The 27,930-nt window shown below is 53.5% G+C and overlaps 2 protein-coding genes and 1 long non-coding RNA gene across 18 annotated transcripts; 1 reads left to right on the forward strand and 2 right to left on the reverse strand.

Annotated features, from left to right (window-relative positions):
* Positions 1-13: 13 nt before the first annotated feature.
* Cers2 (ceramide synthase 2) lies at positions 14-8,254 on the reverse strand. The gene is made up of 11 exons (XM_087212766.1): positions 8,101-8,254; positions 3,430-3,603; positions 2,915-3,032; positions 2,700-2,818; positions 2,477-2,534; positions 2,348-2,398; positions 2,126-2,218; positions 1,702-1,830; positions 1,434-1,540; positions 1,189-1,342; positions 14-1,005 (listed from the first exon to the last, which is right to left on the reverse strand). The coding sequence occupies exons 2-11, from the start codon at positions 3,600-3,602 to the stop codon at positions 865-867; spliced, it is 1,143 nt and encodes a 380-aa protein (XP_087068892.1). The 5' UTR covers position 3,603; positions 8,101-8,254; the 3' UTR covers positions 14-864.
* Positions 6,411-27,925, forward strand: Anxa9 (annexin A9). Of its 16 annotated transcripts, none has more exons than XM_013075485.3 (17): positions 6,430-6,903; positions 9,069-9,163; positions 11,285-11,476; positions 13,063-13,754; positions 14,247-14,333; positions 14,692-14,878; positions 15,167-15,263; positions 16,810-16,904; positions 17,083-17,196; positions 17,380-17,470; positions 18,336-18,415; positions 18,742-18,801; positions 19,185-19,286; positions 19,430-19,508; positions 19,602-19,660; positions 27,207-27,329; positions 27,569-27,925. In XM_013075485.3, exons 4-17 carry the CDS (start codon positions 13,348-13,350, stop codon positions 27,629-27,631), a joined length of 1,644 nt encoding a protein of 547 aa, XP_012930939.1. In that variant the 5' UTR covers positions 6,430-6,903; positions 9,069-9,163; positions 11,285-11,476; positions 13,063-13,347; the 3' UTR covers positions 27,632-27,925. The 16 variants fall into 16 exon arrangements, 13 of the variants coding, with proteins under 13 accessions (XP_087068877.1, XP_087068878.1, XP_087068879.1 ...); XM_087212754.1 differs by having other exon boundaries at positions 13,670-13,754; XR_002398039.2 differs by having other exon boundaries at positions 6,431-6,903; positions 19,217-19,286; positions 27,569-27,630.
* LOC147827798 (uncharacterized) lies at positions 8,318-11,285 on the reverse strand. The gene is made up of 2 exons (XR_015451855.1): positions 9,486-11,285; positions 8,318-9,383 (listed from the first exon to the last, which is right to left on the reverse strand). It is a non-coding gene; the product is annotated as an uncharacterized LOC147827798 (long non-coding RNA).
* Positions 27,926-27,930: the final 5 nt, after the last annotated feature.

A 27,930-nucleotide genomic window follows, 5' to 3' on the forward strand; every position in this document is an offset into this window, starting at 1 on the left:
GTCTGACACCTGGTGACATGTTTTATTTAATCTTTAATGTATTTTCATTTTAAAAAAAACTTTTAACAGTACATTTTCATCTGAAATGGTCCCTCTGCTGAAATACTAGGTGCCAGCTGTAATTCTGACTTTAAAATTGAAACCCCAAATGTTTAATAAATAAAAATTAGAACTAGTTGCCATTCTAACCCAAACCAGCTAGACTAGCTGAAGGAAGGGGAAAGGCCAGAGAAGGGAAGCAATAAGATCTTGGACATGTGGCCACAGGGACAGCTGGCAGGGAAATAACACAAAAGGCCACTGAGCAGTCCCCATTTAGTCCCCACTTTTTGGCAGAGGTAGGATAAGGGTCATGTGTACCCTCCCACACTCAGTTCACTTGTGTCTCCGGAGGGAAAGAGTTCAGAGTAACTCAGCTTTGGTTTCTGGCCCAAGTTAGCTCAGAAAGATGAGCCTTGGTCCAGCTTTGGCAGAATTGGGCCCACAGATCAAACAGTAAGGCACAGCCCTGGCACTTTTGAAGGCCAAGGCGTCGAAAGGCAAACAGGGCCAAATCCTCAAGAGTAAGGAATGTGAGTTGTAACTCTACCCCAGAGCTGAGGAAGGGGCTTAAAAGCAATAGGATAATCGGGAGGACAGAAAAGAAAGTAAGACCGTCCTTCCTCTAGCAAAGGATGTAACCAACCTCCTCTTCAACCAGGGATAGGCTGGTTAGAATTTGGTTTAAAGGCAGCCAGGTGACAAGAAAGGGAACGCAGAAGTCTCTTCTACCCTTCTCCTTTTTCCCCAGGCCTTAAGTGACCCTCTGGGTAAAGGTGGCTAGTTCTTGGCTTTAAGCATTAGTCTGGGAGGCAGCTGGGCAGCTCAGTCATTCTTACGGTGGTAGTTACTGAGGACTGGGTGCCCGTTGGCAAGGGGCCGGCTCTTTGCTCCTCCCCCAGCTGCAGCCTCTTCCCCCTCAGAGCTCTCTGTTTCCTCCCGGTCACTTCGTTCATCTTCTACCACCTGGAAACAGGATAAGAAGGGTTACATGATGGCCTCAACCCCTCAGGATTGCCTGTCTCTGGGAGCTTGTTCCCATGCCTGGGACCCTGCCACAGTTTTGTAAAGAGTCACTGGCATGGCAAGTAGTTTGGGGAGGTCTAGAGTTGACAGCAGTAAGGCCCTGAGTGAGGGCAGAGCTCTCACCTTTCCAGTTATGAACTTGTGGGCCATGCGCAAAATGAGGTAAGCCCAGAAGATGTGCAGTGTCTGAAGCACTCCCATCATGGCATTGAAGAAGTAGTAGCCGAAGAAGGCAGGGTACAGCTCCAGTGGGTACACCAGTGTGCAGTGCAGGATCCTGGGTCGAGAGGAGACACAGTTGTCAACACAGGGAGAGAAAGGCAACTCCTGAGTTCTCGAGGACAAGGAGAGCCTGACCACCTACTCACCAGAAGGGCAAGATGACCAGTCGTGTGATGATAAAAACGATGGCGAAGATGATGAAGATGTTGTTGCAGGTGTTTTTCCAGCCCGCATAGTTGAACATCTTGGCTGACTATAAATAGCCCCATCCGTCATCCTGGGCCCTGGGCTCCCAGGTACATTTCCCCATCCCTGCACCAGGACCCCAGGAATGTTCCTGCCTTCCTCACCCCCAACAAAGGACAGACGGACATGAGAACCTGTGCTGGGGCCTCTAATTTGAGGGAGCCTAACCTCCAGCAAGTAGTCTGAGGAGTCATGCAGAGCCATGATGAGAGTCCCTGCACGGATGTAGTTGGCAAACCAGGAGAAGCTGATGAGGATGATGGTGGCCACGTGGTGGATGATCTGTTCCTTGAAATCCTGCAAAGATGCAGGCCCCAAGGAACTTTCCCTGCTCCCCAGCCCCGTTTCCAGCACACACACACCCCATGTCCCAACACTTCTGGCCAAAGCTGCAAAAGTCAGAGAGGCGAGTCCACCCAGGACCTTGCTGGGCTCCCCCTGCCCGGGACAAGGTCTCGCTATGCAGTCCAGGCCACCCTTGAACCTGGTAGGCAGCCCAGGCTGCTCATGATGCTCCTGCCTCAGCCTTCTCAATGCTGTACACCACCACATCCACCTCCTCTTGGGCTTGATTGTGCAGCCCTTCGCCTACCTTTCGCTTGACATCAGAGGCGATGCTGAAGAGCAGGGACATGTAGAAGGAAAGTTCAATCGTGTAGTACCAGTACTGGGAAGGGATCGTGCTCTGGCAGAGGAGAGGGTGGTAAGGGAGCCAGGCCAGCTGCCCCAGGGGCTCCCACTCTCCCAGCCCTGAGCTCCCTGTTCCCTGATCAATTCCTCCAGTGCGTGTTCAGAGCGAGGCCCCATGTCATACCTGTATGGGATATCCCTCCCAGACTTTCTTCAGGTCACAGAACCAGGGTTTCTGCATTGAGATGGTGAAGAAAGGTTAAGAGAGGGAAGACCCACTCTGGTCTCTCCCACTTCCCAGAGTCCCACTCACATCCACAATGACGGCCATGCCGGCAACAAAGGCAACCAGGTAAAATGTGAATCTCCAGCTGAAGAAGAGCACAGAGGGTTAGGTGGGAGGACGGCATGGCCCCCAGCAGTCCCCACATGCTCTCAAGGGACTGAGCGAGCCCCTCCTCACCTCTCCCTCACACAGCCACAGCCTCCCTCCCAGCAAGCCCCATTAGACTTTCCTCTACAGCAACTTCCCCCACCTGGCTTCTCGAAACTTCTTGAGAAGACTTGGCCGGTCTTGGTTGCGGCGGCGGCGGAACCAGCGCTCTACCTGGCGGCCAGAGAGCCCGCTCTGCCGAGACAAGAGCTCAACCTCCACCTGGGTATAATGAGAGCTGCATTTCAGCCTCAGAGCCAGCAGCGCGCCCCCTTTCCCCTCCCATCAGAACTGAGTGACACCCAGTGCACGCGGTACCTGCTTGGGATGCTTGCCGCTGGTCAGGTAGAAATGTTCCAAGGTGGCATTGGGAGGCGCTCGCAGCCGAGCTTTCTCCTTTACATTCAGGAGGGCAGCCAGTGGTGTAGCCACGTAACTAGGGAAGGAACCGGAGGGAGCGGTGTCTGGCTGTCAGTAGGAAGATGCAAGCTCAGGCAGCTGTACTCTGGCCTCAGTTTCCCCAGTTTCCTGGCAACCCCCTTCCCTTAGCCTCTGGAGCTGCCCAGAGCTGACAAAGCTGCCTGTGTTTCCTAGTGGCCAGGCGGGGTGGTGGGCAGAGGGTGAGAACAAATGTCGATTGAAAGAAAGGGCCTGGGGATGCTGAGCCCTCAGAAGGACAATAGCACCCTAGGGTGGGTGACACAGTGGGCAGGGACTGGGAAGCCTGAACACCAGGGTCCAGAACTAACTAAGCAGCAAGTAACAATCTTGAGGCCCACGGGGTTGCAAGACTGGCAGCCTGGGCAGGCATAAGGGGGTGCTCCTGTGCTCACAGCTCAAAGAAGTATCGGACGATGAGGAAGAGCAGGGCCAGGGGCAGTGTGACGTAGAGGTCGGAGGCTTTGGCGTAGACTCGTCCATCCCGGTCTTCTAGGTCAGCCCAGGTTAGGTTCACAGGCAGCCACAGCCGTTCCCACCAGAAGTAATCATACAGGGTCTGCAGCATCCTAATGAGGGGAAGCGTAAGTTGTCAGCAAGGCTGCTGTGGGGGAAGAGGGATGAACCCTGCCCTGTGTACCAAGGAGCAGGCGCAGCGAGTGATGCAAGCGCAAATCCATTTCTTCATCTATAGTAAGGTGGCTTCCAGTTTTAACACTTAATGCTTACAGCAACCTCAGATGACGACACCTAGAAGTCTTGATTCCCCCTTGGGTTTTTCCCGTGGTTTTCTTATCCCAACCTGGAGGACAGGCAGGACCTGGCCGACAGGCAGGACCTGGCCTGAGAAGCTGTAGCCGATCTTAGTGAGTCAGCGTCACCCTCCTTTCACCCCACCCTCAGCTGGAAACCTCCCTGGGAGGGGCAGGAGGAGCCCCAAAACATCATAGGGCCGGGCCAGGGATTTAGCTCAGTGGTTCTGCCACACGCCTCCCAAGTACAAGGACCCGAGTTCGATCCCTGGTACCAAAAAAAAAAAATCACAGGGCTGGCACAGTGCTTCCCCCCTCCCTGCAACCTATCCTATTCCCAAGGCCCAGGAAAGCAAAGTATGTCCTCAAAGTACGCTGAGTTCCAGGTGGTCATTGAGCAGCAAACCACCACACAGAGTGGACAGCCACACACCAGGCCGTCTGTCCCTGCCAAAAGGCAGAAGAATCCTACGTTCTAAAAAAGAGTGAAGGCAAAGCTTCCTACAGTCAGGGATGAGGACAGGGAATCCAGGCAGCAGACTAAGACACCTAATGGAACCAAGCCATTTGTCTCTGTGTGTATGTGTACACACTGGGAGATGAACTAGGACTTCACACATGCTAGCCAAGCACTCCTACCACTGAACTACATTCTCAGCCCAGAGCTGAGCTATTTCTGAGGCTCATCCAGAATATAAAATACGCACCAGTCTGCAGGGTAACACTAGTACACATGGCAAATGCTCCACAGCCCCACAAAGGGCTTCAGACACCTTCCTGCCCTGCCCCAGAGAAACAAACAGTGGCAATGACCATGCAGACATCCAGATGAGAGGGGACAGTGTGTGGCTTTCGGGGGACAACAGGTGTGTAGAGCTGAGAAAAGCAACAGGAGGGCCGGGGATTTAGCTCAGTGGTTTCACCACCTGCTGTGCAAGTGCAAGGACTCAAGTTCAATCCCCGGTACCAAAAAATAAAGAAAAGCAACAGGATAGCCCTGCAGAGTTGGTGACTCTGGGTCCACACCTGGCAGCCCCAGGCTCGGCAGTAAATCCCAGCACGATGGCCTGGACAATCTTTGCCAGGCTCCCTGCCCCTCAGGCTCCTCCTGGAGTGGTGGTGGGTTCAGACTGGCCTTGAGACAGAAAGGAGGCATTCCCCTCCCAGCCAGGGAGGAAAGGGGAGATTGTTGACCACTGTGAGGAGGGCTGAACCCTCAGCCCACAGCTGAGCTGGCTGGCTCCACCCCCAGCCACCACAGAACCACTTGCGAAATCCCTCTCAGCCTGTCAGTATTCCAAGCTCAAGGACTTTACCCTCTTGTCCCCACTCCTGGTCACTGCTCTCTTGGATGAAATCAGAGGTCAGCAGTGACAATAAAGGAGATTCAGTTCCACCTTCCCCCTCTCCTGCCCCAAATGACACAAGCACATTCCAGGCCTCAAGCACCAGAGGGCAGTGCCCCTTCCTGATCCCCCTTAGCCAGAATAAATATTTAATTAGTTAGAGATGGAAGCATTCTGAACTGAACAAAATCAAACATAATTGCAAACAGTGGAACTTTTACACACACACGCACACACACACACACACACACACACACACTTTTCCTAGAGAAGAGTTAAAAGTTGAATAGAGAAGGGATGAGGGTAGAACCCTAGATGTCTTTGCACACCTCCCACTCTTCTTTCCCACCTCTTTTTTTTTTTCTTTTGGCTTGCCCTGATGGGAAGTGGGGGCTGTACCTGACCTGGTCATCTGACTGCTGTCCTTGGGGCCCCCTACCTTTCCTCCAGTGAGGTCTAACGCCAAGGGTACAGGCAGACGTGGACTCTGGACCCTATCCCCATTCTGGAAACTGGCAGGGATGTTTCTCTTGTCAAGAGGCATTTGGTGGGGTAAAGAATTCGGAGAGCTAGCTAGGGGTCTGCAGGGGGTTGGAGCCAGGAATGTCTTATCCCCATCTTATGCTTACAAATAAAGTATGGGGCTGGGGAGGCAGGCAGAACAGGTGTCGGAACAGTTAAGGACAAGCACCTGAACAGTGCACCTCTCATTCCATCTCCCACTCCAAGTGGGAAGGGCGAAGACAGGCATGAGAGAGCTCGGTGTGTCAGGTGCAGAGACACAGACCTGGGTCTCGGGCTCTCTCGGACCACTGCCCTCCCTCTCCGTCCTGGACTCCATTGGCAGAGGCACCAGATTTGCCAAGCCAGGACTTCTGACGGCAGGGGAAAGGGTGCTGACTGGACTCCCAGTGCCTTACCTCGCTGTCCCCCAGAACCCGTGGCAGCCCTGGCAGTGTCCTGGCACCAACACACTAAGCCCAACGAGGGAGCCCATAGGCAGGAGGCAGGGAGGAGAGAAGGTGATGCGCACAGGTAGGAGGCCAGCTTCCCTGCCCCTGTCTGCAGGGTAGATACTTGACTTCCTGGCAGAGAAAATCATATCTACACTTTTCCACTCAGAAATTATGCTCCTATACCAGGCCTAGTGGCACACACCTATAAACCCAGCACTTGGGAGGCTGAGGCAGGAGGATCACAAGTTCAAAGCCAGCCTGAACTACAAAGTGAGTCCCTATCTCTTAAAACCAAAAAAAATAAAGATATTACACTCCTATACATGTGCAGAGAGATGGTGCAGCCACACACCTGCCTGAGAGTCACGGGCACCACTTTGTAAGGCATGGGCTGGAGAGGGGCCAGTAGAACAGGGATTTCATGAGCATTGGATCACCAGGAACTTGACCACTTAACCTTTGGCCTAGCCCTGACTGACCACCCCCAAGACCCTCCTAGGTGGATAACAAGAGGCAGGAGCCCCGCCAGGAGCTTGGAGACTCAGAGGGTAGGCAGGGGAGAAGTCAGTCTGGGCAGAAAGCACACTCACAGGCTGGCTGTGGAAACAGCCCTCCCAGCTCAGAGTCTGGAGAACAACTGAAGAAAATAAAGAGGCCAGCAAGGGCAGAGAGTGAAAAAGAGAGGGTCTCGAATCCTCACAACTTCTACTCAAGCTTGGGCAACTACAAAAGGGAGAAAGAAGGAATCCTAAATCATCTTCCTTGTTGAAAAGTTTCTCTTCAGGCTGCGTGAGCTAGAAGGCTGCAGGGAATGGGTAAGCTGGAGAAGAGGTGTCACTGCCCCAGGCTGCTGCGTGAGCCCCAGAATTTGGGTCAGATTCTGGGGAAGATGGGGGCAGGAGGCAGCAAGAACAGGGGTTTTCGGCCCCTGTCAGGCCTACAGCTTGTCCTCAATGTCCACCAAAGGCCCCCCACAGCCTAGCGCTGGCTGAGCCCACAGCCTGGGGCCGGGGAGAGGCCAGAGGTGATGAGGCAGGGTGGTGCTGAAGGGCACGGTGCAAAGCCAGACCGCTGCCAGAAGCAGGGTGAGGCGTGGGGTGCCGGGGGAAAAGCATCTCTTTCTCTGTTCAGAAAGCATCTGTGCAGACCGCTGCGTGGTCAGGTCGGGCCTTGGGGACACGTTCTTCCACTTAAGAGCCCCACGGCAAGTGCAGCCGGCCACTCGCACTCAGGCCCGGCCACCTCACTCTGGCACAGGAAAGACCCGACCCCTGGTGACCTGCGGACACGGGGCCGGCGACCTGACGGTGGCCTTCCCTAAGTCGTTCCGCAAAGAGGGCTCACTCCACACCTCAGGGTCCTCAGAACCCCTTACTCCAGGGCCCGACAACTCAGGGGACACAGACCAGGCTTTGATGACAGGGAACCTGGCCCGGGGAAGAGATTAAACCCCAAGCTGAGGCCAAGGATCCAGGTCAGACACCTGCAGTTAACCCACTGGCCAGAGCGCCTCTGGCAATGCTGGAAAATTAGCAACCTCCGGCCCAGAAAGCCAGTTTCTCCCGGCGCTCTCGGGCCGGCCGCGCAACCCGTAACGGTGTAGGAGCCCGGGCGGGCCGCGCCTGACCCGGGCCCTCCTTCCTGTTTCTCGCTCACACATGGGCGCTCCGACCTCCGGCGGTTGGGCACCCGGGCCGGGCGCCGCGCTCCTGCACCGGGACGCGGCCAGGCCACACCGGGGGACTCCGCGGGGCCCTCCCGGCTGTGGCTGTGGCGAGGGTCCCGAGCCGCCCTCCCTCCTCCCCGCGAAGGGGCGCCCGCCTCCCCGGGGCCGAGGCTGGAGCCGGGCGGCTCCGGGAACCCGGGCCCAGGCCGCCGCCGCGAGGCCCGCCGCCATGGCCCCTCGCCGAGTCCCGGCCCGCGCTCCCAGCGCTCCCGCCGCGCCCTCTGGGCGGGTCCCTGGGCGCTGCCCGCCGCCCCGCGCCCCCCAGCGCCGCCAGGGCCCGACTCACGCGGCAGCGGCGGCGTCTAGGGCTGGCCGGGCCGGAGCCGCTGCTCCGCGTCCTGCGTCCGAGCGCCGGGCCCTCCGGGTGGCCCGGCCCGCGTCTCCTCCCCCTTCCGCCCCGCCCCGCCCCGCCGCCGCCCCGCCCCGCTCCGCCCCCCGAGCCCCGCCGAGCCCCCGCCGAGCAGAGTCCAACTCCAGGCCGCGCAGGAAGGCGCGGGCCGTGCCCGGGGCGGCCGGGAGGCCTCAGGCTGGGCCGGGCCAGGCCGCCCCCCCCCCCGGCGCCGCCCTTCCCGGACGGAGCAGCCGGGGGCCCCTGATCGCCTCCCCCGGAAGACCCCTGGCTGGGGCTGGGCCAGACAGGGCCTCCCTCCAGTTTGTTTTGTAAAGCGGGTTTGGGTTTCAGTGCACACGGGTACCCGAGCCCTCGTCACAGTGTTTCCGCCCCTAAACGGACTGATGAAACCGACGTTTCAGAGCCACTGCCCCTGACTCCCGGCACGCACGGAGCTTGACCAGGATGTGCTGAGGCTCTGTTTACAGGGAGAGCTCCTGTTTCCTCCGCTTTGTAAAGTTTTGACCTCCATGAAGATGGTTTTACTCTGTGCCGTTAGAACCTGTGACTGTGACTTGTTGCATGGAGTATGAATCGGGTCCAAGCGCTCGACAGTTCTCCTAGAAAGGGCTGTGATCCCCGCTAATGCAGGTTGCAGGCTTGGGGCTCGGCTCAGGCTCTTTCTGGAGGGGCAGCGAGGCAGGAGCTGACTTAATTTCCAGCTTGTTTTTAATTTGCTTCTAGTTCCTAGACCAGGGCACCAAGAAGGTGCAAGACCAGTCGTCCGGTCACCTGCACCAGCCCCCAGGCACCCACTGGGCTTTTCTTGATCTTTCTAGTTCCCAGCAACCTCTCCCCCATCTCCTCTGCCCCTGTCTGAACTCCTCCCTGAATAACATATCCTGTGTCTTTCTACCCCGCAGAACTCCCTCGATGACTCTGCCTTTCTCTACGCCCTCCCCACTGCACACCCAAGACCCGCTCCCAACCCGTCCCAGTGTCTCCTGTCTGGGCCCAGGTAACCTCTGGATCCCTCTGTGACCCCTCCCTCCCCCTGTGCCACTCGTCTCCCTTTTTTAAAAGTTTCTGAGCCCTCTTCTCGAGTGGTTTTCCTTGGCGCCAGGCTTTCTCACGGTCCCCACTAGACTTTAATTCCCTCCCCTCCGTTTTTAAAGACAGCGGTGGGGCAGGGTCTTCCAGTGTAGCTCATTCGCAGGCACCGAGTTCAATCCCCAGCACTGCAAGAAAAAGAAAAAAAGATAACAGCAGGGAGAAGAGTGGGGGCAAAGTTGGATATTAAGGGCCTGAGAAATAAAGATAAGAGAGAACCCTCCACACACACTCAGGAGACGAAGGAGACCCTGGATGGACTGGGGGAACTGGCTCTCGGCCAGCCCTGCCTGGCTGGACAGCAGACTGTGGTCCCCGCTCTCTGACCTCCTCCCCCACCAGGCTGGCATGGCCACGCCCACAGTGGCCCAAGCTGCCCCGCCCGCCTGGGGTGACTCACTTCCTCTATGTGGGCTGCAGAGGTGTCCCAAGGCAGGGGACAGGCCATCCAGCCAGAGTCTAGGGGTCTGAGCAGGCTCCTAGGACAGGCAAACACAGGGAGCCCACCTGGGAAAGGCGGGTCTTTCAAGGCCAGGCTGGGCTATGCAAAACTCAGGGGTCTATTTGAGTAAGGAGTACCTGTTTAGGCCGCGGGCCTAGGGCCGGGGATTTAGCTCAGTGGTTCTGCCGCCTGCCTTGAAAGCGCAAGGTCCCAAGTTCGATCCCCGGTACCGCAAAAAAAAAAAAAAAAAAAAAAAAATATCCTAGACCTCGAGCCTAAACAGCCTCAGGTGCCAGGATTCTAATGAGAGCTAAAATAGCTAGAAGATGATGGATGGGCATGGGGGCACAGGCCTGTAATCCCAGCACTCAGGAGGCTGAGGCAGGAGGATTGCCACAAGTTCAAGGCCAGCCTCAACTACATAAGGAGACTTGTCTCAAAAAACTAAACCAAAACAAAAAAATAGCCAGAAGAGATTTCTGTTTTCTCAAATCAAACAATGTAAAGTATTGACTGAACAGCAATATGAGGCTTGTAGTTAGAAGGTGCATTCCTAAACAAAACAAAACCAAAACAAGTGGAAAAACAAAATGGGCCTGGAGTGATGGTGTGCATGGCTTATAATCTCAGCATTCAGGAGATTGAGGTGGGAGGATTGCCATGAGTTAGAGGCCAGGCTGGGCTATATACTGAGTTCAAGAACAGCCTGAACTACATACCAAGACTGTCTAAAAAACAAAAACAAAAAAACCAATACGTGTTCATGAGTCAATGGCTAAGCCACTATATGTCATTGTTCTGCCTCTATATTTCACTAAGAGGAATCCAAAATCAGCCCTACCTCCATCAAGGGATAAAGAAAACACAGAGGTAGGGCCTGGATTCTAGTTCTAGTTCCATCCCTTGGGTAGTGAGTCACACATTTTGGGGGGGTGGGGAACAAGTTCTCTCTGTGTAGTACAAGCTGGTTTTGAATTTGCAATCGAACTGCCTCAGCCTCCCCAGTGCTGGAACTCCAGCTATCGGCTTCCATGCCTGACTAGCCCATGTGAATCAGTAAGGAAGGGTGGCAGATTAGGTCATGAAGTCCTAAAATTTAGGGCACAGGGGTGGAAAGTGATTAATTTTTTTTGTACCGGGGATGGAAGAGAAAGTGATTATTAAATGTCAAAAACACCTCAGTCTAGTCCTCATGTTGAACAAAACGAAGTCCAGGGATTAGAAGTGGGAGAGTCCACCGAAGTTTTAGCAGGGCAGCCGTGAATACACCACACGCACACGCACACCCCACGCAGACTGTCTTCTGCCCCTGACTGGGCTCCTGTGTGCCTTCCCCAGCCTTGTAGGTCTTCCAGGGTCGTCTAGAGAGGTTAGGACGGGTAGAGGCGCCCTCACCCCCTGCGTGTCCTCCTAACCCTGCTTGGCACGCGCAGCCAGAAGAGGGTCCGAGGGGTTCCCAGAGCTACGGGTGTGGGGTCTCCGGCTGTGGAACTGCAGCACGGGGCCACCCAGCCTCCAGCACTGTCCAAGGTCCGCCTCGATGGCGTGCAGTGACCAGATACCTACTGAGCCTCTTCACTCACACAGCCTGCCCACCACGCTCACCCAGGAAGCTGCATCTTTCACCTGGGCCGAGCCCCTCAGCATCCGAGGCGCAGCAAGAGACCTCAAGTGGCCGCAAGGGAATTCGAGACGCGCAGTGGCTACTAATGCCCTCTTGCGGCCACGTTGGAAATGGCAAGTTGCCGGAGAGCCAAGATCGAACTTCTTAGAGACAATGTAAGCGTTATAAAATAATATTGTAGCGGCACTTATTGTTTTATATTAGTTAGGACTTTTTTTGTGGTACCATGCCCAGGATGCTCTCCCACTGACATCCACGTCTCTTATTTTAAATTTTTTATTGGAGACAAGATCTCACTATGTAGTTTAGGCTGCCTTAAACTCACTATGTAGCCTAGGCTGGCCTTGAACTCTCAGCGATCGATCCTCTTGTGTAAGCCTCCCCAGTGCTGGCAAGTGTTGGGATTACAGGCCTGCGTGACCACACCTGGCTCTTTTATTTTTAATTTTGAGACAGGGCCTCACTTAGTTGCCCAGGCTGGCCCTGAATTTGTGGTACTCCTGCCTCAGCCTCAAGAGGAGCTGAGATTATAGGTATAGGCCACCTCACCTAGCTGTTAGTTAACATTTTGGAAACTATGTAGTAGCAAATACACTCTCCTAAGTGTTGTATATGTTTCTTTGTTTTTTTGTTTTCCTGTGATGCTGTGGATTGAACCCAGGGCTGTGCATATACCAGGCCAGCACTATACCCCTGAGCTACATCTCCAGCCCTATATGTGTTTAATTCTCACAAAAGCCTATAACATAGCTAGGCATGGTGGCACATGCCTGTAATCCCAGTACTCTGGGAGGCTGAGGCAGGAAGAGTCTAAATTCAAGCCCAGCCTTGGCAATTTAGTAACTTAGCAAGACCCCATCTTAAAAAATAATAATACAGGGCTGGGGATTTAGCTCAGTGGTTCCACCACCTGCCTCCCAAGGCAAGGTCCTGAGTTCAATCCCCAGTACCAAAAATAATAATCATAATAATAGAGGGTTGGGAATATAGCTCAGTGGCACTGCACCTGCCTTGCAAGTACAAGGTCCTTAGTTCAATCTCCAGTGCCAAATAACAATAATAATAATAATAAACTTTTAAATTTAATATTGTTTTTAAAATAATAAAAAAAGGGCCTGGAATGTAGCTCAGTGCACAGGCCCTGGGTTCAATTCCAAGTGTGTGTGTGGGGGGAAATATATATATATATAATATATATATATGAGAGAGACTGCCAAAAAAATGTATAGATCAGGCAAAGAAAAACTTGCATAAACTTTTTTTGGTGCAGGGGAATCAAACTCAGGACCTTGCACTTGCAAGGCATGTGCAGCACCACTGAGCTAAATCCCCAGCATTTTTTCTCTATTTTGTTTGGTTTTTGTTTTTTGGAGTTTTTTTTTTTTATTTGGTGCCGGGGGATCGAACTTCGGTCCTTGCGCTTGCACAGCAGGCGGCAAAACCACTGAGCTAAATCCCCGGCCCTTTTTTCTTTATTTTGAAGATGAGTAAACTGAGAGAAGCCTGGCTCATGCTTTGAGCCCCATGCTAACAATGAGTCCCATTGTCAGGCTCTCAGGTAAAATACAGAACATCCAGTTAGATTATAATTTCAGGTAAACAATAGTTTGTTAGCACAGGTATGTTACGTGAAATATTTGGATCACACCTACTCCAGGAAATTATCCGGTGCTTGTCTGAAATGCTAATGTAACTGGGTGTTCCCAGTTTTATTTACTTAATCCAACACCCTCATCCACAGGACACATCTCCGCCCTCCGCCCAGCGTGTGTGTCTCATCCCCTGAGGCCTCACCCGCTCCTCCCAGGAACCTTCCCAGGCCGAGTTCCCACTCAGCCCCTCCCACGGCCCACTCACACCGGGCAGGTTCTCTAGGGACCCAGCGCTCTAGCTCCACAGCTGGTGTTACTTCTATTTGCACAGGAGAGAAGCGAGGAGCTGTGATGGGCACTCAGAAAGGCCCCTTTGGGGTGCAAAGCGCCACAGGGCCCTCCTGGACTGGGTCTGGAAGGTGGGAGGGGAGGGGATGGTAGAGGGGGCACTCGGGTTCCTGAGCCCGGCCCCACGCCCGGGGAGGCAGGAACCCCGCTCCCCAGGCCCTAGGGAGCCAGCGGTGAGCTTCGCCTGCTGCTCTGCACTGACAGCCTCAGGACGAGCTGTTGTGGTTGCATCTCCTGCTCCCCTGGCAGCAAAAGGGCAAGGCTTAGGGAACTGGGGCCCGGAGCGGCCTCCTTCCCCCGGCGATTTGGGAGCCTGGTGTCCCGCCCACGGGGAACACCCTGCGCGTTTTCCTCTGTTGACTCTGCTGATCCGCTCCCACCCCTGCATACCTTCCCCTTCCTTCACAGATAGAAACGCCCGGCCCCACCGGCTCCCCAGGCGGGTTGGCCGTGCCGGGATCCCCTCTGGGACCTGGGCTGGGATGCCCTGCTGGTATGTGCCCCAACTGGTTTTTCTCTATCGCCTTGAAATCAGCCCGGAGCCCGTCTGACCTGCCCCTGGGAGCCGGAGCCCGGTCAGAAGCTGGGCTGAGCGACTGGTCTCCGGCCCACCCTCCCCGGCCCCCCCGGCCCCGGCCCCGGCCCGGGGGGACTTAGCGCACAAAGCCGCCTGCGTCCGGGCGGGCGAGGCCGAGCGAGTTCACCCGGGGGCTCCTGCGGCCAGGAGGAGATGCTAGGCGGGGAGGTGTCCTCTCCCGCGGCTGGGAGGGGCCGGGGCCAGGACCACAGCTGGGCTGGCCTTCAGCAGAGACCACCGACCGGCTGCCGGGCCTGCCGGGCCTGCGCTGCCCACGCCCGCGCTCGCTGCCAGGCCCTCCAGGAGCTGGGCCCACGCGGGAGGCGGCGGGCAGGACACCGCGGGGAGCAAGGGAGCCAGACCTGGGGGCGCGGCTGGGAGGGGCCTCGAGGTTACTCTCCTGTCCAGGTTCCTGTGTCCCACAAGGACACGGATTCACATTGGCTCAGACCTCGCAGCTGCTGACACAGGAGCAGCCGGGGAAGGCGACGGCAGGTGCGCCTGCGGGCAGGGCTTGGGGCTGCCTTGGCTCGGCTGCGGTACCTCAGCACCCCGCCTGCCCAGGAGGATCCCACCTGCCCAGGAGGATCCCTCCAGAGTGGGCATCTCCGGGCCAAGGGTTGAGGAGCCTTGGGTCCAATTTGGAGTTAGGGAGGGTGTGGTTGGTGCTGTCCACAGCCTCTCTGGTCAACCCTTTCTTCCTAAAGGAGGGGTGGGGAGGGAGGGGGTCTTTCCTTCCCCCTCCCCCTTCCCTTCCCCCTCCCCAAGCCCTAGCTCTTGCCCTCTGGTTCATGTTCCCAAACCACTAACAGGTTAATATCCCCCCCCACCCCCGCCCCGTCTTTGTCTGCAGCAAGGGAAAGGAATCAGCAGTGGGAGTCCAGGCGCCAGTGCTGAGGAACCTCGGAGGCCTGCCTGGGCCGTGCCACCTCCTCTTGCCTTCCTTCCCTAAGCCAGCTTGTACCATGTCTGTGAGCAGTGGAGAGATGGGCCCGTCACTGACCCAGGAAATCCTCAGCCACCTGGGCCTTGTCAACAAGGTAGGAGCTGCTAGGACTTTAGGAATCTGGTTTAGGGGGAGGATTTTGATTTTGTTTTTAGAGACTGGGCCTCACTATGTTGCCCAGGTTGCCCTCAAAACTCCAGACCCTCCTGCCTCAGCCTCCCAAGTACCTGGGATTATAGGCATGTGCCACAGCCCCCAGCTAGGAGTCCTTTTTAATGCATCTCCTCAGAGGCTGAGATGGTGGGAGAATAGGAAAGGGGGAGGGGCTGGCCGGGCACTGGGAGGGCAGGGAAGGCCCCTCCTAATCGCCCTGCCCTTACAGCCTGCAGCTTGGGGCACGCTGGGCACTCTCAGGACCTTCCTGAGCTTCAGTGTGGACAAGGATGTGCAGAGGCTCCTGAGAGCCATCACAGGCCGAGGTGAGCCCCTTCCCTCGAGCTGGGCTGTGCCTGTCGGAAGCCAGGAGGGACATGCTGCCACTCTCAGCTGTTTGTGAAACAGCCTAATCCCTGCAAGTCAAGCACCATAGGAGCATCCCACCCTCCCAACCTCTCATCGGTCCTCACAACAGGCCCCTGACCCTGTGACCCTGTGAGCTTATTATTCCCACCTTACAGATGAGGAATCTGGGCCTCAGGGAGGTTAAGACGCTTAACAGGCTTGCCCAAGGCCACTCAGTAGCACAACTGGGATTCTTTTTTTTGCACTGGGAATTGAACCTAGAGCCTTTGCACTGAATTACATCCCCAGCCATTTTTAATTTTTGGTAAAGGTGATCAAACTCAGGTCCTTGCGCTTGTGAGGCAGGCAGCGGTACCACTGAGCTAAATCCCCGGCCCTTTTATTTTTAATTTTGAAACAGGGTCTCATCCAGTCACTAACCTGATCAGGCTGGGCTCATACTGTGATCTTCCAGTAGCAGCCTCCCAGAGAGCTGGGATTACAGGCAGGCATACCTTGGAATTCAAGAATTAGAATTCTTTTTTTTTTTTGGTATTGAGGATCGAATTCAGGTCCTTGCACCTGCAAGGCAGGAAGCAGAATCACTGAGCTAAATTCCCCAGCCCTCAGAACTGGAATTCTAAACCAAGTTAGCCAATCAAAAAAAAATGGAGGAAGGGCCGGGGATTTAGCTCAGTGGTTTCGCCACCTGCTTTGAAGGCACAAGGACCCGAGTTTGATCCCCAGTACCCAAAAAAAAAAAAAAAAATGGAGGAGGCAGGGGATGGTGCTCGGGATTGAGCCCATAGCTACTGCACTAAGCTACATCCCAACCCCTTTTACTTTTTTTGAGACAAGTTCTTGCTAAATTGCCTAGGCTGGGCTCAAAATTGTAATCCTCCTCCCGCTGGGGATTTAGCTCGGTGCTTCTGCCGCTTGTTGGCAAGCATAAAGACCTGAGTTCAATCCCCGGTACCAAAAAAAAAAAGCAGAATCAAAACTGTAATCCTCCTGCCTCAGCCTCCCACAGTACTGTGATTACAGGTATGCACCACTGTGTCCAGTTTAGAACCGAGATTCTAGAGTCAGGCATGGTGGGGCACACCTGTAATCCCAGCAGCACTCGGGAGGCTGAGGCTGGAGGATCACATGTCCAGTGCCAGCCTGGGCTACACAGTGAGTTCAAGCTACCCTGAACTACATAGTGAGACCCTGTCTCAAAAACAAACAGAAAAACAAAACAAAAAGAACGGAGATTCTAAGCCATGTTAGCCAATCCCTAAAAGGCTTTTTTTTAACCATCACACCTGGAGCCCTTTGCCTAAACAGGTGTCAGATTTGAATGCTGCTTTGACATTTTATTTGCATCTTCTTTTTAGATAAAATGTAAATGGGGTGAGGTAACCCCCAGCTCCTTCCCTTCCCAGCCCTCCCCTAGACCCTGTTGTCTCCCCCACGGAGTAGGGTGGGGGGGTCCCAGCCCCGTGGAGCCCCTGGTCCCAGCCCCGCCATCCCCTCGCTCAGGCGTGGACCAGGGTGCCATCCTGGAGGTGCTCACGAATCGAAGCAGAGAGCAACGGCAGCTCATTTCCCAGGCCTTCCGGGAGCGCACCCAGCAGGTGAGTCAGACCAGACCCCCGGCAGGACTTGGGGTGCAGTGTGAGCAGCCCAGGCCAAGCCCTGCCCACAACTAAGATGACCTGAAAAACCAGCCAAATCTTCCCAAACCCTCTGCACTTCCGGAAGCCCTGACCCCGGGGGTCCTCATGCCTCTGCCATGGGGACACTTTATCCTAGGACCTGCTGAAGTCCCTGCGGGTGGCCCTCTCTGGAAACCTGGAGTGGATCGTGGTGGCTCTGCTGCAGCCTTTGGCCCAGTCTGACGCCCAGGAATTGAGGAAGGCCTTGAAGGTACTCGAGGGCGGGCAGTTGGGGGGCGGGGGAGCACACTGCTAGTGTCTGGGAATTGAGGACACCCGGAAGAAGAGGGCTCCTCCGACCGAGGCCTTGGGGGAAGCAGCCATGCCTGCTGTCTGCCCCTCAGCCTCCCTGAGGACATAGCCCAGCCTCAGAGTGGCTCCTGGTTTCCCGTAGGGCTCAGGCTCTGCTGAGGATGTGGCCGTGGAAATTCTTGCCACCCGAGCCCCGCCACAGCTGCAGGAGTGCCTGGCAGCCTACAAACACAGTAAGAATATGGGTGGGGTCCCCCGGGCTGCAGAGGCCCCTTCCACACTCCCTGGACACAGCCATCTGGGACCTGGACTGGCCAAATTTTCTTCCCTTCCAGTCCCCCTCCATGCCTGTCTTCCCAGGGCAAAACCCACATGTGATCATTAAAGAATGAGAAACAGTGATTCGTCCGGGGCTCCAGGACAGACTGCAAAGTAATGACAGCATTGAGCCCCGAAGGTGCCAGTGTCACCTCCCAAACCCTTGCTGTCGTCGCTGGGCACTCTGGGCACCACTGTCTGGCCCTGGCTGGTGGGCTGGCTGCCACCTGCCTCCCCCTAATTTGTAACCAGCTTTGTCTCACCTTCATCTCAGCTCCTCCCTTTTCCTCTGAGGGCTCCTCAGCCGAGGTCCTCGCCTCTCTCCCCTCTCTCCCTGCCTTGTTCCTTCGTTTGTTGTGGTGGGGATGGAAGCCAGGGCCTTAGAACTTGCTAGAGAAGCATGCTGTTACTGAGCTGCACCTTCACGTTTTCCTCCTTTCCCTTCCTTTTCTCCCTTCCCTATCTTCCCTTGCACACCTGTGGTCTTCCTCACCAGCCCTCTCTGCAGGGCCGGGCCCTAGCCGTCTCATTTTCCCTTTCTGCTCCACTGCTGGCCTCCGACAGTGGCTGGCTCCTGCCTGGTGGCATGGTGCCTCCGGCTGAGAGATGTTCTCAGGGCCTGGCGACATTTGGGCCTCACCTCTGGGGATAGGCAGCCACCCAGCTACTCTGAGCAGGAGACAGGCCTGGTAGGACACAGTGATCAGGCCATTGACAGACCCTGGGGGGGTCCACACTGGGATGACCAGGAGGAGTCAGAGAGCTCCCGGCCCCACCCAGGTTTCCAGGTGGACGCTGAGGAGGACATCAAGTCTGAGACCAGCAGCATCTTGCAGGACCTGCTCCTGGCCCTGGCCAAGGTGAGGAGGACTGGCCCCCAGAGAAGGACATGGGCGAAGCAGAAGCATTGCTGGCATTTGATAAATGAGGGGGCTTTGGGAAGCCCAGGTCTGGGGATAAAAAACTGTCCCTCGATGGTACATGCCTGTAATCCCAACATTTTGGGAGGCTGAGGCAGAAGGATCACAAGTTTGAGGCCACTCTGGGTAACTTAGCAACTTAGAGACCCTGTCTTAAAAAAATTAAAAAGGCCTGGAGTTGTAGCTCGGTGCAGAGGCCCTGGGTGCAATCCCCAGTAACACTAGAATAAATAAATAAAGTCCTCCTGAGAAGTTTCTCCTTTTAGGGAGGCCGTGACAGCTACTCTGGGATCATTGACTACAATCTGGCAGAGCAGGACGTCCAGGTGAGCCGGGTACCCAGGCCTTGGCAGGACGGCACAGAAGATACCCTCCCTCGGCCCATCTGTGTACCCAGGTCCTTCGGGGAGCGCTGCTGCCCCGGGAGGCATGGCCCAGGGCACGGCAGTCGCCTGTCTCTGTCTCCTGAACTCCCAGGAGCTCCTCAGCAAAGTCTGCTCTCCTGGGAGGCCGCCCAGACCCTGGAGTTTTCCAAATCAGGGGAGAGAGTTGTGAGGGCAGAGCTGGTTATCTCAGCCTGGTTCTTGCATAAATACGGAATACATACATACGCATGCGAGCTTTACACATGCACACGCACACACGCACACATACAAAACCACCTTTTCCACCCTTGATCTCATTTCACCATGACGGATTCTGGGGACAGGAAAGCATGGCTGGCTCCTTCCTCCACCCCAGGCACTACGGCAAGTGGAAGGCCCGTGGGTCCCGATCTTCACCCAGCGCAATCCTGAGCACCTCCTTCGAGGTACGCACGGGCCTGTGTGTCTCCCCGCTTGCTCTAATGAGTGGCTGAGGGAGGCGGGAGGGAGAGAAGGCCTCTGTGACCCATACTTCCGCCCCACCGTCAACTGCTCCTTCTGATACCCCGAAGTGTGTGATCTCTACCAGTGGCGCACAGGGCGAGCGCTGGAGGAGGCTGTGCGAGACCGTTTCCATGGAGATGCCCAGGTGGCCCTGCTCAGCCTAGGTAGGGGCCCACCGAGGCAGCGGCGGGGTCTCCCAGGGATGGAGAGCTGAGGCCTAACCCTTGCCCTCCCTCCATGCTTCCCTTCGCTTCCAGCCTCAGTGGTCAGGAATACACCGCTGTACTTTGCTGACAAACTTCACCGGGCCCTGCAGGTGAGGAGCTTCTCCCTTCTCCTCCCTTTGGAACCAGAGGCAGCTCTTCCTGGGCAAGGGAGGAGTTTCCGGGTGGACAATCTCACGTGTACTTTGAGGGTGAGGCAGGAAGACCGAAAGTTCAAACCCAGCCTATGCTATTTAGTGGTTTAGCGAGGGCCTGTCTCAAAATGAAAAATAAAAAAATAGGCTGAGGGTGTACCTCAGTGTGGAAGGCCCTGGGTTTAATCCCCAGGGCTGGAAAAAAAATAAGTACATTCTTTGTTATCAGTTGTAGACAGCAGTGACAACACTAGAAGAATAATGACAGGAGCTGCATTTCTCGGGTGCTTATTATGTGAAAGGGATTATCCCGAGTGTATCACACATGTCATCCGACCATCATGGCCACACCCATCTTGGGTTTATGGCTAAGCACTGAAGGGCAGAAAGGTTGAGGGAGGGCCTTGCCCAATCACACAGCTAGTAAGTGATGCAGTCTCACTAAGGAGCCCTTAACTGAGGACTGAGGGCGCTCTCCAGCTGTGTCACTTGGTCTGCTAGCTCAGCGCCTGGGGACCCCTTCCCCACTGGTCAGCAGCAGCCTCAGTGTGAGTAATTCCACCAAAGGAGTCCAGTCATTCTGCTCCACAAACTAGATCCCCGTGAGAACCATCATGCCTTGTTGACAGAAGACAGCCTAATTAAAACAAACAAACAAACAAAAAAACCAGCCTGTAGACGTGTAATCCTAGCTACACAGGAGGCTGAGGCAGGAGAATTCAAATCCAGCCTTGGCCGGCCAGGGATTTAGCTCAGTGGTTCCATTGCCTGCCTCGCAAGCACAAGGTCCTGAGTTCAATCCCCAGTACCAAAAAAAAAGGTCTTTTGATTAAAATGGGGAGGACATGGGCCAGGGGTTTAGCTCAGTGGTTTCGCCATCTGCTACCCAAGCACAAGGACCTGAGTTCAATCCCCGGTACCAAAAAAAAAAAAAAAAAAAAATGGGGAGGACAGTGTCAAGATATTTACAAAAGGAAAACTAGTTCAGAATGAAGTAACATTTACAAAAATTATTCTTCTGTAACCATAATGAAGCCACTTCAAGCTCTGAAAACTTTGGCTGTCTTCTTCCACTCCTGCCCGTTTCTCCCATCATCCTCCTGCCCGGGTTCCTCATGGACGCTGACTGCTTCACCTGTTCATTCGGAGGACGTTTCCTTCTGATGGCCACCAGGCTTTCAGCTCAGGGGAGGCCACAGCTTGCTCTGAGATCAGACAGCGGGTTTCCTCCTTGAGATGGGGTCTGCGTGTCGAAGTTGTCAGCTCAGGGCAGGGCCAGCGGCAGGAGTACCCTCCGCCGGGGTCTCCCATGGGGCCTTTGGGTGTTCCCAGATGCAGTCACATGTGGAGACTTTCAGGCTGGAGTCTTGGTCAGGGGATGCTTATGCTTGTTGTTTGTGCTAGCAGCTGAAAACCTGGCCTGGATTTTAGCAGAGAAAGCAGAGTGCTGGCTGGGTGTGGTGGCATGTGCCTGTAATCCCAGCACTCAGGAGGCTGAGGCAGGAGGATTGCTGTGAGTTTGAGGCAAGCCAGGGCTACATAGCAAGACCCTGTCTCAAAAAAAGAAAAAGAATGAAGAGTGCTTGGGCCCACAGTGCTGGCCGGCAGGGCTCATGGAGGGCAGGCTGCCTCTCTTCTACTAGCCTGTCCATTGGATGAGTTGTGTTTCTTTTTTGGGGATCAAACTTGGGACCTTGTGCTTTCGAGGCAGGCGGCAGAACCACTGAGCTAAATCCCCAGCCCTCTTTCTTAATATATTCATCATGGGACTCCATTTCCTTAATATGAGCCTATGGGGCTTTTCAAAGTTCAGAGTAGTGACTGCAATTCTTTTCCTGTTCCCAAGTTGGGAAAACCCATCTGTGTAGAGAGAATTTCTTCCTGAACTTTCCTTTGAATCTTCATTATCATCTATTTCACTTTTCCTGAGGAAATTGCAATCTCATGTCTGCAGATCTTCTCTGGCAGAGAAAGGATTTTTTTTTTTTTAGCAAAACATTTATTGGTACTTTTTTTTTTTTTGGTGCCAGCACCAAAAAGAAAGACTTGAAAGTGCGATTTCAGGGGGAAGGAGGAGGGGACAGAGAATTAAGATGTGTCAGGTGCCACCCCCCACGCCACCAGTACTCACTAAGTACCACCAACACGGACTCATCCGAATAAAAACGAGAACAGAAGAAACCACGATTTCAGGACTTCAAGCGAGGGGAGGGCGGAAGACAAGAGCAGCTTGGAAAGAGAGAGGGTGAAGGGACGAACGAACGGGAAGAGGGAAGGACCGGAAGACGGAGCACAGAATGGAAAGGAAAGGAAGCGAGCTGCAGCGAGGCCTCACCGCCGGTCCAGGGTGCGGTAACACTGGCGGATCCAGCCCAGAGGCGGCACCTGGGCCCTGCTTGTGCCTCCGCTCAAGTGAACGAGCAGATAATTTTCAGCCACCAGCAGTTCCAGGGTCCCCACCAGATACCTGGGGTGGGGGGATAATATCGCAGGGAAGGTGTGTGGGGGCCCAGGGAGTCCGAGAAAATTCATGTAGCTGCTAATCAGCTCCTACTCTTCTTTTTTTTTTTTTTTTTGGTACAGGGGATCGAACTCAGAACCTTGTGCTAGCAAGGCAGGCAGTGAAACCACTGAGCTAAATCCCCGGCCCTGGCCTTGAACTTTTGATCTTCTTAACTTAGCCTCTCAAATAGGTGAGGCCTGTATCACCATGAATACTTTAACCTTTCTTTCTTTTTAAAAAAACAGGCCATGCTATGTAGTTCAGGCTGGGTTTGAATTATGTAGCCTAGGGTGGACTCAAACTTGCAGAGATCCTCCTGCTTCAGCCTCCTGAGTACTGGGATGACAGGTGTGTACCACCACGCCCAGCTCAGCTGGCTTTTTATTAATATTTTCTGTAAACTCTAGGATCCTTTTGTTTAATACTTCCATTATCTGTTTAGTTATATCTGCTATGATCTTTTTTAAAGGGGTTTCATTTTAAACAGAAACATTGTAACAGGAATAGTCTCAGTCTACATTCTGTGTCTCTCACCACTTCCCAGTTTGCCCTGAAGCCAGACTGCATTGAAATGTAGATGAGCCGTTCCTAGTTTAGACTGTCTGGATCAAACCTGTTCCACTCATCAAGAACACAGCCCAGGGGAAAGTCAGTGAAATCCACGAGGTGGCGGTGGCTCGTGGGGCCTTGGTCTCCGAACCTGAACTTTATTCCTGGTCGGCTACACCAAATGTAATTGGGTAGCTCCTTGTAATAGTGGCTCGCCAAATAAACGTTATCAGGTTTCGGGTTGCTCACCTCTCCTGGAGTTGGATTCCAGGTTCTTCTCATCTCAAACAAAGACTAGAACAAAATGAGCAAAAAGCAGTGGCCAAGTTTCTTTGAAAAAGTGAAAGTGAAGTGTGAGGGAGAAACTGGCTCAGTAGTGTGAGCTTGGGCTGAGTAAAAGAGGGAAAAGCAAGATAAAAGTACACCTTGAAGAAAGCCAGGTGGGCTGTCCTTAGGACAGCCTATCTCCTGTGATCCTGCTGAGCACTTATTTGATCTGCTTTTTAATCTCCTGTTATCTTTTATTTATTTTTTGAGACAGAGTCTCCCTGTGTACCCCAGGCTCACCTTGAACTCTCAGGGATCCCCCTGCCTCAGCTTTCTGGGGTGCTAGGATCACAGGCGTGTGACACCACACCGGGCCTATCTTACCAAATAATTTGGGTGTTTGGCTTTTGCTTTCCTCTTCCTTGATGCCCCCAGGTCATCTCTGGGGGAGTTGGGGGTTTCTGAAGGCAGTCTGTCACCTTGTCTTCTTACAGTGTATTTCTATTGTTTTTTGTTCAGTTTGTTTTGTGCTTAGGTTTACAGGCAATCGCTGGTATCCAGATCTCTTTTAGTCTGCTTGTGAGTGATGCACTCTGGGCAGGGCTAACCATAGTCCTTTGCCTGTGTCTGACCACCTCTGTTCATCTGGGAGGGGGCGATGCACTGCAATTGCCCAACACCCAGTTGTCCAGGAATAGACTGCAGTGTAGTTAATGTCACGAAGGTAACCCAGGTGTTAGCATAGTGAAAACTCATTAATAGCAACAACTATGTGACCCTGAGAATACCAAGCAAATCAGCAACAATACCATCATCCAACACAAATCAAATATTGACATACCATAAGGTCCAATAATGTACCACCCTTAACTATAGAAAGAAATCCACAATTCTAGTACAAAAAATCCACAATTCTAGTACAAACACTAAGACAACCCAGTTTTTTGTTGGTTTTTTTGGAGACAGGGTCTCACTATGCAGTGCAGGCTGGCCTTGAACTCACTATGTAGCCGAGGGTGCCCTTAAACTCAAGGTGATCCCCCTGCTTCAGCTTCCTGGAGTGCTGGGATTACAGGCATGCACCACCACACCCAGCCCAAAACAACCCAGATATTGACATATAGCAAATCTGTACTAAGTGCAAAACTGTATCTCCACTAATGATAGAAAGGAATTCAACAGTAATTGAACTGTAATTGAAAGGGAGGATCAAGAAGTGAGACAAAGGACCTTATTAAAAAGTAGAAGGATTTTTACAAAATTGGGAAAGGTAACAGAAGAAAACAAATGAGAACTAGAAATTCTCTGCACTTTTGAATGAGTGGTTTTCTTCTGGAGCCACAGTTTTGGAGTACAGCAAGTCAGTTTTCTCTGCCTAGCCTTTATAGCCCATAGTTTTGCCTGTTTATCCCAGGCTGTGGCAATGTCCAAGCCAAGAAAGAGGGGTCCCTGCTTGCACCAGCAGGTAGGAAAGCAATCAGATCCCAAATCTGTGCTAGATGAAGGCAGCAGGGCAAGGGCTCAAGCACTCAGTGCTGGCACCTTCAGACCCTGCACAACTCAAGCTGGGCCTGGGCTCCCACTGCAGAGGTCTGGCCTCATCTCCTTGGCCTGCACTCAAACCCCTCAGGGAGTCTCTTTTCAGTCTGCTCCCTGTCCAGCACTGTCTCCCGTGTCTGCCTCTCACCCAGTCACTGTGGGAGGGTAACATGGTGAACCCTGAAGTGAAGCTGTCCTCAGCTGTTCTGAGTCTCACATTCAAACAATCAACCTTTCTGGGAATGGTGTCCTGCCAAGCACTCTGGCAACATGGTGGGCACCTGTACTGGGATCCCTGCCTAGCTGTTGCCCCCTGTGTGGAGGGAGTCCCCTCAGAGTAAAACCCAGCACTGTCCCTGTAGACCATGGGTTCCCCTTGGAGCCTGTGTGGCAAGCCCAGTCCACTGCCACCATCTCTCCCAGAGCCCCCAGTGCTCACCTTCCCTCTGCAGAGTGGGACTTCCCTCCTGATGAGCGAGAGCCTTCAAGAGGCTGCTTTGTTTCCTTCTCTGTTCTGTGGTCTGTCGCTCAAGCTTCTCTGCAGCTTTTAATTTTTCTATCAGTTCCTTCCCAATTCCTGGAAATCTACTTCTCTTTTTTTCTTCCCTAAATTATAGTTTTCCAGTGTCTCTAGATTCTTTTTGATCAAGAAAGCCTGGATTATTGTAATGAGTCAACCCTAAGATGCATTTGAAGAGGTATAGTTATCTGTCTAAACTCGTCATAAAAACAAATTTGAAAAAAATAAACAAATTTGAAGGCTGGGTGCGGTCATGCATGCCTGGAATCTCAGCACTGGAGAGCTTGAGGCAGGTGGATCTGAATGGCAGGTGGATGTGAGTTTGAGGCCACCCTGGGCTACATAGTGAGTTCAAGGCCAGCCTGCATTGCATAGTGAGGCCCTGTCTCAAAAAATAAATAAAAATTTTTTTAAAAAGCAAAATAAAGGGCTGGGGATTTAGCTCAGTGGTTTCACTGCCTGCTGTGCAAGCGCAAGGACCCAAGTTCAATCCCCAGTACCAAAAAAAAAAAAAAATGAAGGGAGGAAAAAGCAAAATAAAATTAAAAATAAGGGTTGGGTGGTATTGCTCAGTGGTAGAGTGCCCCTGGGTAAATACCCATTACTGTAAAAATAAAAACAAAAAACTTATGGGCTGGGGGTGTAGCTCAGTAACAGAACATTTGCCTAGCATGGGGAATGTCATAGGAAATGTTCAATCCCCAGCACTACACACTCACAAAATCAAACTGTCAGCAGTAAATGATTTTAGAGTGTAATTCCATTATAGGGCTATATTTTGGGGGGTTTTTTGTTGTTGGTGGTGATGGTGGTGGTTTTTTTGGTACGGGGATCAAACTTGGGTCCTTGCGCTTGCGCAGCAGGCAGTGAAACCACTGAGCTAAATCCCTGGCCCTAGGGCTATATTTTTGGATGTAAATGCTGGATTTATCCTAGAAGTAAGAGTCACAAAATAATACAGGCTCCTTTTCTTGAATCCTCCCCCAACCCCATACTAGAGACTGAACTCAGCACTTTGTGCTTGCTAGGCAGGTGCTGTGCCACTAAGCCACATCTCCAGTCTTTCCTGAGTATTTTTAAAAGGAAAAATTGGCTGGGGAGGTAGATGAGTGGTAGAGCACTTGCCCAGCATGTGTGAGTCCCTAAGTTCAATCTCCAGCATCAAAAAAAAGAGAGAGAGAGAAAGAAAAAAATTTTTCAAATACTGCTGTACTTTTTAACTTTATTTTGTGGTACTGGGGATTGAACCAGGGCCTTTGTGCTAAACTACACCCCCAGTCCTTTTTATTTTTTTCATTCACAGGGACTCACTAAGTTGTCCAGGCTAGCCTCAAACTTGTGATCCTCCTGCCTCTGGCACAATAGCTAGGATTGCCGGGCATGGTGGTGCATGCCTATGATCCTGGCATTTGGGAGCCTGAGGCAGGAGGATCACCAAGAGTTCCAGACCAGCCTGGGCTACAAAGTGAGACCCTGTCTCAAAAAAACCCCAAAGTAAACCAAATAGCCTGGATTACAGGCAAACACCACTGTACCCAGCTTAGAGCATCCTGGGTTGGGGGGGGGGGGTTGGTACCAGGGATCAAACTTGGGACCTTGTGCTTGCGTGGCAGGTGCTGGAACCACTGAGCTAAATCCCCAGCCCTAGAGAATCCTGTTTTAATATCACTTTCTATTCTTTTTTGGTGGTGGGGACTGAACCCAGGCCAGGGCTCAAGCATGCAGAGCATGTGCTGTACTGATGAACTGTATCCCTAGTCCCCTCCCCACCCTTTTTTGAGACAGGGTCTTGCTAAGTCACTAAATGCCCAAACTAGGCTTGAACTTGTGATCCTCCTGCCTCAGCCTCTCAGCACTCAGCTCTGGGGGAAAGAAGCCATACACAGTGGCAGGATGAAGGAAGACACAAGAAAAATATTCAAACTCCCCTTCAGAGACTGACCTTTCCTGCTGTACCATCTTAGGAGGATGGAAGGACAAAACTTTTGCCCAGCAATAATATGTATACTTTCTTCTCTTTTCCCTTGGCCCCACCGCACCTCCACTTCCTACACCAAACCTCCCTGTGACTCATGTGAAAGTCTTACTGTCTAAATATTCCCTCCATGTCCTCCTTTCTCCACCAGGAAACTGAGCCCAATTACCAAGTCCTGATGCGCATCCTCGTCTCCCGCAATGAGACTGACCTTCTAAGCATCCGGGCTGAGTTCAAGAAGAAATTTGGGGAGTCCCTCTACTCTTCTCTCCAGGTGAGACTTGGCCCAGCCTTGGCCTGGAGCACAGTTTCAGTCCTCCCGTCCCCACCCATCCCGGCCCACCCAAGCATATTCTTGGCCTGAGAGCTCCTGAGGAGGCTGATTTGGCTATCTGAGCCCCAGGGAGGGGCCTGCCCTGATAAGTTGTGCAGCAATGTAAGAAAGGAGTCAGTCAGATGCTGGATGCTGGGCCGAGGCACTGTGGTCTCACTAACACCGGCTCCTGTCTGCAGCGTGCCGTGAAGGGAGACTGCCGCCCGGCCCTGCTGGCCCTGTGCAGAGCTGAAGACCTTTGAGACCTCCCTGCCGTCCACCTCACGGGACATTTATGAAGCTGGGTCCCTGTTTGGGTGGGCCTGCAGGATCAGTCTGGCGTCCGAGCAGAACCTTGCCTGCAGCACCACCTGTCTTTTAAACCCCTCAGCTCCCCTCATGTCAGAATACTGTCTGCACCTGAGTTCTCTTGCTCATCTTGGGTGTGCGGTAATGGGACATCTTTGAGGACATCTTTGATAGTTTCTGTCCTCCTCATCCTCTCGGACCCTGGCCAGAACCTCACTGAGGTACTTGAATTCTTTTGGCAAATCTCAGTACT

The sequence above is a fragment of the Heterocephalus glaber genome, unplaced genomic scaffold, assembly GCF_053883595.1.
Source record: "Heterocephalus glaber isolate CG9 unplaced genomic scaffold, H.glaber_assembly_v1.0 deba00001442, whole genome shotgun sequence".
Taxonomy (NCBI): domain Eukaryota; kingdom Metazoa; phylum Chordata; class Mammalia; order Rodentia; family Bathyergidae; genus Heterocephalus; species Heterocephalus glaber.